Genomic DNA, 10,916 nt, shown 5'->3' with positions numbered 1-10,916 from the left:
AATCCGTGTTTTGAATATTCTCAAACTCACTCCACTGCTGTAATTTACAAGAAATAGTACACTATTGAAATTCTAAGTAAATGAAATGTCACATTATGTCGGACATTACTCTTTCGTTTTAGAAAATCAAAGTACTCCAACAGTCAATTTGCAGTTCCAGTAAACATGTCCTGTAACTGCCAAACTGTTGAGCAGATCAAGAAAAGAGATTCTCCTGTGCCAGGTGGGGCTTGGGGGTTGGGGCCGACTATATCCAGGCAGGTACCATGAACCGCTCGCCTAATACGCATGGATGAACCTGGTGACTCGTACGTACTTATGACGTCGGTTATGGTGTGAGGATCAGACAGACGAGGCATGGATGAGCTCCAAGGATTCAGATTGATCCCCTGATTGAGTGGAGCGCTCTGCTCCTAGAGGCGCTCTGGTGCAGCATCTGTAAAGTGGTTCTGCACGGTATGGCCTCAAATCTGAACATAACCCAACACAAAGAAAAACAATAAAACTGTGGTGGTAACTATTATCATCATAGTAGGTCACATGACCCGCCTCTCCAATAGTATATTTCAAATGCTACTATGATAATAGTACGCCACCACAAAAACCACAAAGCAAAAACCAATCCGATATCAATTCATAATCTATTCACATAGCAGTGGAGATTCTGCATGTTCTCCCATCAGCCTCTGCCTACTGTACTTTTCAATACAAACACCTTCAGGACTAAAACCTCTTTACATTTTGAGTTAAAAAGAACATTATTAGTGTCCGATACAAACGGCTGCACTTGTATGTGCACTGAAAAAATCGATTCAATTTATTTAGCCTCTTGCATATCAGAGAAGATGAATATTTTCCAGAATGTCCTGTCGTTTTCTGGAGGGGTGCCCATGTCGCAGTACTCGCACAATGGGTGCCCGCCAACGGCACATTTAGACAAAGACCGCCACACACAGAGTGGGAATCGAGGAGACTCCCTGCTCAGATGACTGTAGCTGCAGCGTTTAAGTAGAGTGTCGGGCTAAAACACCTTCCAAATCTTAGATGTGCAATCATACCTTTGTTATATTGGCAATATGATTACATTTGAACTGCACCACTGCAAATTGTGCTCTAATAAGACATTTGAACAAGACCCTCAAAAGATCATTTGTCCACTGTAATGGCACATGTTCATTGAAATGTGTAGTACTGCTAGATGACAGTATGAGCAAAGACAGCTGCCAATCTACTGGACTGGACTTGAAACTAGAGGAGCATGGAACATGTATCTGCTGCCATTACCGTCTCTCTGAATCACTGAGGAGGGGAGGGGGATTTAAGACCAGCTATTTGGTAGGACATTCAGGATGGTCAATTATTAATGAAACAGATTAATTAATTTGGATTTGATTGTTTTCATTCTCACTCGTAGCAAAAGCACAACTGTTCCTATCCAAAGAAAGAAGAAAATCACAGAATGGAAACGGGAGCATTTTAAAGCGCTTACCTCAATATAATAAATTGGGATCTAAAACTACTAAAGGCAAACAAAATGATGTCAATGACGTCTGAGGACGTGTTCACAGAGCCTGAAAGTGCTGCTGCTGCAGCGTGGGCCAACACACAGCGGCTCAGTGACCTTGAATCAGTGCACTCAGAGATGACGGGACACTTTCACTATGCTCTCAGTCTCCACACAGAGCCACAGCCACCAAAACATGCATTTGGATGATTGCTAATCATCATTTGTGTGACATAACCTCAAATGACATGATCCATGCAATATAGTACAGCGTACAGTACAGTGCACTGTCAAGTCTCAAAGTTAGCACTTAGATAAAGATCATCTCTTCCAATGACGTGACACTGCAGTGTGTAACAAAGCACTTGGTATGTGACTAACAGTCAAATTAGACTTATGATGGGACAGGATATAGGAACAGAACATTAACCACAAGCTTTTTCATTCTTTCTTCATTCGTTCTTTCCATCTTCTTCTGTACTCGTCACTTCATCTTCAACTCCCTCCTCTAAGCAAATCACTAACAGTGATGTTTCTGCTTTTGCCCACCTGACCTGCCTGTCTCGCTTCTGTCCTCAGCCTCACCTTGCATCACCTCCCTGCACATGATGTTGTTGTTGTTGTTGTTGTTGTTGCTGCTGCTGTTGCGGTGCTTCATCTCCACCTCCTCCACCTCCTCCCCGAGGCTGGAGCTGCTCTTCTCCTCTTCCTCCTCCTCAGATGCCGAGGAGCTCCACACCTCCATGGTGAAGGCCGGGAAGAAAGCAGCCTCCATCTCTCCGTCCATCCGTTAAATCCCCCGCTTCCACGTTTCTATTCTCTGCTGACTGTGCTGATGAAACACCGGCGATTTAGCTGTGACCATTCTATAAAGAGCCTGATGTCTCTGTGCGGGCAAAACTGTGTCCACTAGCCCATGCGAGTAGCTATAAACACCTGTGTGTGTGTGTGTGTGTGTGTGTATGTCTGAGAGAATCTGAGGTCCTCTGTGTTAATATGTAATCCCTCTCATCACGACACCCATCTGTCGTAAAGCCTGCCTCCCTTCACCTGGCCACGCTGGACTGCCGCAAAGGAGAGAGGAGAGGAAGACGAGGAGGGGTGAAGGAGGAAGAAGAAACTACATGGTGGTGAGGCAGGAAAGCTGATATTCATGATAACGCAGCCTCATCCAAGAACAAAAGGTGAAGTGTGAAATGGATATACTTTGATAATTCATTCATTTAAGGAAAGCTAATTGGTTGGTTTAACCATAGACCTCACTAAGACCAACCACCCCTGTCAAATCAAGGGAGATGGTATGTTCCACCCCCCCTCCCCCCATCGACCCATGGCTTCTGTTATTCTCCACACGTAATACTGGTGCAGACTGAGCCACACCCCCTTTATAGGGGCAGATGGAAGCATATACAGGCTGAGGTTGTATATGTTTTGCCTGGGGCTATGGAGAGAGAAACTGATACATAATTGGCCCGAGGGTTTCTTCTTGAGCAAAATATTCCTTTTTAAACACTTCTGTCCTAAGGTCACAGAAGACTTTTGATTTCATCCATTCTTAGTTATTTAACTATGAAATGAATTATTCCTTTCATGTAACGCTTATGTAAGGATTAAACCGTTATCCATCTCAATAATTATTTAAAAATGACTTGCTTGAGTGTGGCCAACACTTGAAAAATTGTAAAATCTAAATGGTTTGTGCATCATGGGGTTGCTTTTAGTGAACAATATTGACTACTATTTCATATCCCTATATTATTAAGACAACTACAAGGAGTAGAATTGTTTTGCATCTCATGAATTTTGCTATTGTTGTCATTCCAAGCTAAGGTGAATGAACTTCCAGTGAATTTCATAGAGAACACATTCCTGTTCCACACCCCTTCTCTGTGTCCGGTTCTCCACTTACAGTAAGCACAATCTTCCTCCTCTCTGTCCTATACCCTTCCTGTTGCTACCCAGGCACAGAAGTGTCCAACCATCAAAGATTAAATTCCTCATCAAATGTTTATACGCAGGACAACTCTTCCAGGTCAGGTACAACACGCAAGAGGTAGAGGCAGACAACTTTCACCATCGCTAAATTATCCTCCCTTATTTTTTTATTTTTTTTCAACAGACTGCTAACCCATTTCCTCCTCCACTCTCTGTGAAGGGAGGCTTGTGTGCCCTGAACACAAAACATTTACCAGCATAAAAGATCTGAAGGTCAGCAAGCCTCAATATTTCCATTTGATACAACTGAAACCCAACAGCGTAACTAAGAAAAATACAGTGGAAATTAAGGTTACACGATTGTTGGTTTGTTGTTGTTCTTTGTCTTCAATAACAAGCAAAGACATGATACATACTCTTCAGCAGTGATTTCCGTCACATGCCATAAACAAAATGTTGCACTATAAGCAAGACATGTATAACAAATAGCACAAATATTTATAAAGGGCGGTTATTAATGATGAAAAATCAGGCCAAAAAGTACAGTTTGAGCAAAAGCTTGCTCACATAACTCAATCCATTTTTGTCACTCCACGCAAGGAAAACACAAAATATAAAGGCATGGTTAACATCGACATGAGAGCCAGTTCACTGATATGAACCTTGCCTGTTCATATTTGACGGAGTACACACCCTGAAAGGTCAATGGTTTTTAACACAACTTCCATGTAAATACAACACTGAACACTATTAAGCCCCTTCTAAACATGCAGTGAAATCCGGATTATGACCAGCTGCTAGCCCATACATGGGCAAAATACGGCCCGCGGGCCGGATGTGGCCCGCGGGCACCACCTGTGTGGCCCGCGATGGAATTGCAAAAAAAAAATTTTACACACACAGTGCACCTGAACGCAACATGCAAGATACCCACTGAATAAGTGTCCAAATGTTCATGTCATATAATATTATTAATTATTAATAATTCAGTCTGGAATATGGAATATCTTTCAATAATCTTTATGACTAAAAGGCTACATTGAAGTAGAAATTTAAATAACTCAAATAACTCAGTGGTTTTGGATTTATTTAGCTTCAAGACTGCATTTTTGTTCGTGTGACCCTCAACACAGGCTTTGATCATCCCGGGCCACTTACTGATACTTATGCTTAAATTAACCCACTCATATTCTGATTTATTTCAAGAAAAACATTTCAGCTAGTGGAAATTCTAATTGGCTGGTAACTTTAAAATCTAGCAGCCATATTGGCAGGTGGTCAAAAAAGTTAATTTCAAGCCCTGAGAGCAGGTGGTGACATAGGAGTGAGTGAGAAAAGGATCAAATATTGGTGGTTAAGACTGAATAATGACATCACAACTGTTAATTTAAAATGAGTTATTCCTCTAAACTTGGCTTCAAATGCACCAAATTTTTCGCGCTGGCGCCGTTCGGCCCTCAGCAAAACCTGGTAGCGAGGACATATTTTCTGGCCCTCTCTATCATCAAAGTTACCCATCCATGGGTTACGGCATGACAATATTTGTTCGGCCCCCGGCAACAATCTGGGTTTCTCATGTGGCCCATAATTGCCCACCCCTGTCCGGTTGACCTGCATGTTTAGAAACAATTATCTGCCTTATGCGCACTCCCGCAAGTGCGGATCATTACCATCTGAGCCCCTAGTACAGGATCCGCATTATTGGCAAAACGACTGTTGTTTAACACCTGCAGCTCATGTTCTGGATCATGTATGTCTGAGTGGGCGGGTGGTTAAATGGCACTTTACAAACCTTTAATGTCCCTCTGCTATTTAATCATTTCATGAATGGATGTAGTTACGTGGCTGGATTATTTGGAAGAGAGCCAAATTAGGTGAGTAAACAAGTAAAAGTTGAATGGTTTCTTTGTCCCCCATCTGCCAGTTTAAAAATGCAACAAGGAGATGATAGCCTACTACTTAGCTTACTGCATAGGCTAAAGTACCCGCTAACGTTCACGTAGCCTATTAATTAATTAATCGTTCGGGCAATCGCTTATATTAACGAATTAAACGAGCAAACTCACGGTTTCCTCAAGTGCTGCAAACGCTTGAATGGTTTCTTTTCCTCCCGACCTGTCTGTCTTGTAGGCTATGCAAAAACGCAAGTCAAGAGTTGCATCAGCCTATATCGAGACCTATAGCCTAACTTTTGTGGGGAGAAATAAATTGAAAACTAGAACGACCGCACCGCGGATTTATGCCTCCGCCATTAGTTCATTCTTGAGTCCAAATCGCCATTTGAGGCAAATTGGAAGAAATTCCGTCAAGACATTCCTGAGATCTCACGTTAACGAGCATGAAACGAGCGGTCGTGAGGTCACAGTAACCTTGAGCTTTGACCACCAAAATCAAATCAGTTCATCCTTGAGGCCAAGTTAATGTTTGAGGCAAATTTGATGAAATTCCGTCAAGGCATTCTTGAGATATGGCGTTAACAAGCTTGAAAATGGCGTTGGAGAGGTCACAGTGACCCTGACCTTTGACCTTTGATCACCAAAATGTAATCCGTTCATCCTTGCACCCAAGTCGACGTGTGAGCCAAATTGGAAGAAATTCCGTCAAGGCATTCCTGAGATATCACGTTAACAAGCTTGAAAGTCGTGTTCGAGAGGTCAGTGACCTTGACCTTTGACCACCAAAATCTAATCAGATCATCCTGGAGTCTAAGTCGATGTTTGAGGCAAATTTGATGAAATTCCGTCAAGGCGTTCCTCAGATATCGCGTTAACAAACATTGGATGTTCGTCCGTATGGACGTACTGTACGTCCGGACGGACGGACAACCCGGATCCATAATGCCTCCGGCCTGGCTATCGCCGGCAGAGGCATAACTAGTCAGATATGACTTGAATGCCACTTGTAAAATCATCCACAGTGTAATGTTAGTGCGACGGTGCGACCACTATTTTGACTGGCGGCTTTTGGGCGATGTAACAAAGGCAAGCGCTCACTTTTTTTGGCACATTGCCACCCCAAGTTATTGCCTGAATGCGTCGGAATGCATCCTCCGTTAAAACTGCATGTTTTTGAATCAAATTTGGTTATACAGATTCGCTAAAGCTGTTTCCATATCACATTTCTTTTTATCGATACACCCCCCTCCCCCCGCCCACTCTACACGCCATCAGCAGAGAATACGGACCATTTCCAGCTGTTTCTAAACAAAACACTCCTCATGTCTAGAAAGGTAAAACCGGAAAATATCCTGCTCTGGCTAGCTGGTAGTGATGCGCGGGTCACCCAGAACCCGCCGGGTCCCGCGGGTTAGCCCGCCGCGCAGGCGGTCTGGGTTGGCAAATTATGAAAATATGGCGGGTGCGGGCGGGGCAGGCTCAGAACGTGACAAAGCAATATTATAATATAATTGAGTTCGAGCAGTGAAACACAGAGTAACCCTTTATTAAGATGTGAACTCTCTCACACGTACACACAATCAGCGAGTCTGAAGCCGTCTGCACCTGCTGCACTAGTAAAGAAACACTTCAAATGAGGTCGCCTGTGTGCTCTCAAAACAAACATTTTGGAAGGATTATTCACTGTAATTATTATTTGAAGTGTCCATAAAACGAATGCCACCGCAGATTTTCTGTGTGGACTCGACTGTGATCTATTTGTCAATTTTACTGCAACGTGAGTAGGCTACGTGACCAATTGAGAGCGCACGAGGTAATTAAAAGAAATTGGAAGGAATAAGAACTGTTTCTGTAGCCTACCTCCTCTACCTGCTACCTCCATTTTGAGACCTTAGATTAATTGAGGAAAGATTGATAATAGCTGAGTTTGTAGCGCCGACGAAGCAGAAAGAATTCAATGACATGATTGAAAGCAGCCGCGCAGCGCATCCAGAGCAGTAAAACTGTTGTCCAGTCACGCACCGTCACACCTGTGTGTGTCTGTGAGAGAGAGAAGGAGAGAGACGAGTTTGGACACATTGGAGAGCTCTGCTGCGCTCATCGTGACTCCAGAGACATACAGTATTACATTAAATTAGCCGTTTGCAGGCTGCTGGGTTGGGTTCTAGGTTTTCAGATATTTTAACGGGGCAGGCGGGGCGTACTGGCTCCGATGACGGGTTGGGTTGGTGCGAGCATTAAAAAACCCCGACCCGCGCATTACTACTAGCCAGACAATATCTTGCAACTTGCAATATAGCTTAAAAAAAGTTGTGTTCTCCAAAGTTTATGCAACTTGGGACTACTTCATAAATTCTTAATACAGCATAATATATTATATATATATATATTATGTCAAATTTAAATTAAACAAAACTCACAGAAGTACTTGAGTGTCTCTTCAATCTGCTCGTGTGTGAGTCCCAAGGTGGCCTCTGGGGGCAGCAGAGGGGTGTGCAGCCAGTCGTCATGGTCGTACCCAAACACACAGTTTGCCCGGAGAGTGTAGTTAGGCTGGCCTTCTGACAGGAGGCTAACTATCTCCAACTCTGGCAGGTCAGAACAAAGGTCTGAGAGAAGGGAGAGAGAGTAGAGGAAAGAAAAAAGAAAGGGAGAAAAGCAGCAGCATTGAATCTATAACCCATGCTGACATGGTCATACAATGCCATGCTGCCCTCTACTGGCAATGTATGTCTTTTACTCATGTTCAGCGTTCACCACAATCACACTAAAATCTTATTTTGAACCTTTTAAGATCGGCATAATGAACTAGTAAGTGAGTTGATGAGTGTTTTGGATTTTATTTTATTTTAATCTCTTTTAGCCCAAGGACTAATTCTAAAACACATCACAAACACATAATGCATATTAAAAACATATAAAATATCAACAATGTCATCTTGTATTAATTGAGTGGTTGTGATGACTAAGTCAAATATATTTCCCCCCCGATTTCTACATTCAAAGAAGCTGCTTGTGTGATATCATCACATCGTCATTTGTGACCTACCAGTGAGCGTTGACACATCGCGGCAGCCCATTGGTCCCGGGCCCCTGAGGTTCCCAGGTGAAGTGAGATGCAGAGGCAGGGGGTCCACACCCCAGCCCCCTGACGCCCCCCCCTGCCCCTCATGGAGGGAGAAGGCTGACGGGGGTTCCAGGTGGGCCTGTGGAGGCCAGGAGGAGGGAGAAACAGGAGGTGGAGCAGTAGGGTGGGACAGCTTGACTGGGGCTGGAGGGTTCAGTGTGAAGGACAACTCAGGGCTGGGTGTCCCGCTCCAGGACCGACGCCCCCTGGTGGCTCAGGGAGAAAACACAGGCTGCCAAGGCAGCAGGCTCTGCTGGACTGACACGATAGAGCAGGAGATGGGCAGAACTAGAAAGAAAGAAAGAAAGAAAGAAAGAAAGAAAGAAAGAAAGAAAGAAAGAAAGAAAGAAAGAAAAAGAAACAAGCAAGAACAAGCACCCAACAAAGATTAGTATAAATGTGATGACAGTAACTAGAAAGCGATAATCATAAAACTAAAAACAGTAATGATACTTTGTATTCACCTTATGTTGCCCCGCCCACTTTGTTCCATGTGTTCTTCCGGTTCAGCGTTAGCCGGCCGGTTGCATTGTAAACATTGATCAACTGTAAACTATGAATGAAGTTTGGCAACATTCAGCAGCTACACTGCGGCGAGTGTGGCCAACTTCAGTTACATGTTCATAGCGTTACTGCTGAGAAGAGCTGATGTCTGTACCTGGTCGGCATAACGTTATCAAAAATATTAAAACTTTACAACAGTTTGTGTTTTTCTTTCCTTCTTGAAAACAGCTTTTTGGCAAGTCTAACAATGATGAAGGTAGGAGTAATCTACTTCCGGGTCTAAAACAGAATAACGATTACAAAATGACGTTATGCGGAAGCGTCCTGATATGGGCAAATGAAAGGTGAATACTGCGATAAATATTTTTAGGGCTGTCCCGACTCAGAATTATGTCAGTCGAATCGGATTATTATTCAATATGAATATTAGACTATTCTATTTTCCCTTTATTTTCTTTTATCTGGTAATCAGAAAATCCATTGGCATGAGTTTGTTTGATTGGGACTTGGTTTTATGGCTGATACGTACAGTATACCAAAATAGGCTGTATACTGTATCACGATCTATTGGGAGAAACCAAGCAAATTTTATGTCAAATCAGAGATTCAGCACGCCCATATGGAATGATCTTTGTTTCATAACCACATTTTGCGACTAATCGACTGTGAGATTGGTAATCAAATCAGCTCCTTCCAATGAATCGTTGAATCGTCGACTATTTGGAGTCGCCCCTATATATGTTGCTTCTATTTATGAAAGAAATAATTGACATCACTATAATTCCACAGGAACTTCATTACAATAGTCAGGTAAGTGAAACTTCAAAAGCAACAGAGGGATTTTGGGGCTACTTCCGGCCCCCTTACTCAGACCACACCCATCTTCAAACTCCGCCTTCATTGTGATCTCAGAAGCACACCTGTAACGTTTCACACCTGTAACGTTTCAACTGCACACCTGTAACGTTTCAGAAGTGCATCTTGTATGATTTTGATGCTGTCGCATTCGCAAAATCTGTCCAAACACAGACAGACAGACAGACAGACATTACTGAACACCTGGCAAAGTACTCAAAACCACTTCTGTGGTAGTTCCCGATACAATGGGTGTCTCCAGGACCACATTTTGCCATGATGACACACACACACACACACACACACACACACACACACACACACACACACACACACAGAGACTCACAAGGTGAAAACATTACGAGCCACATGCTATCGCGGCTGGTAATAATTCATTAATTTTGTAAGAGATGGAACCTCTTTGAACATCAAAAGTTCATTTTGATGAAAGAGCCGTTCACTAGGAGGTTTGGCCTGCTGCCTGTGTTTTAGGGTCAGGAAGCTAGAGTTACCGCAGCCTGAAGCTACGCGCAGCTCAAGTTCCTCAACATACGGTAACGCTGCAGTTATAACACTTCTATAAACAGTTACAGCGAGAGGCGGCACATGCTCTCTGCACAGTCAACCTACTAGCACCGTTAATGCCAGCAGCCATATTTTCTAAATGTGCTGTTTACAAAACAAGTTGTGTTAAAGCCAACAGGATCCATACTAAGGAAACACCATATGCACAGTCATCGATCTCTAACTCATTCTGTAAACCCACTGACGTCATATCAGAGAACATGGCTACAGAGCGATGAGAGGATATTAAATGACAGTGCCAATACATACTATATATACAGTGTGTGTGTGTGTGTGTGTGTGTGTGTGTGTGTGTGTGTGTGTGTGTGTATGTATATATATATATATATATATATATATATATATATATATATATATATATATATATATATATATATATATATATAATGTATATGTACTGTATATACATATACATATATCAACTTAATAATGTTCTCACACAGTTCAAATGACTGTGTGTTACTATTGAAACAAGGCCTTACTCATAAATCCATGCAACACAAAGACTTGT

At 42.7% G+C, this 10,916-nt stretch overlaps 1 protein-coding gene across 2 annotated transcripts in view; it reads right to left on the bottom strand.

Annotated features, from left to right (window-relative positions):
- Positions 1 to 8,473, bottom strand: part of hap1 (huntingtin associated protein 1) — a 20,590-nt gene extending 12,117 nt beyond the window's left edge. For both annotated transcript variants that reach the window (XM_083655577.1, XM_083655578.1), the window contains exons 1-2: positions 8,384 to 8,473; positions 7,755 to 7,943 (exon numbers count right to left, since the gene is read on the bottom strand). In XM_083655577.1, the coding sequence (XP_083511703.1) occupies positions 7,755 to 7,943; positions 8,384 to 8,414 (220 nt within the window). In that variant the 5' untranslated portion in view covers positions 8,415 to 8,473. The remainder of the gene's footprint in view (positions 1 to 7,754; positions 7,944 to 8,383) is intronic.
- Between the last annotated feature and the right edge of the window lie 2,443 nt (positions 8,474 to 10,916).

This window comes from Poromitra crassiceps (genome assembly GCF_964638095.1).
Source record: "Poromitra crassiceps genome assembly, chromosome: 19".
NCBI classification, from domain to species: Eukaryota; Metazoa; Chordata; class Actinopteri; order Beryciformes; family Melamphaidae; genus Poromitra; species Poromitra crassiceps.
Note: the sequence above shows the minus strand (reverse complement) of the source record. Positions and strands in the feature narration are given on the sequence as shown.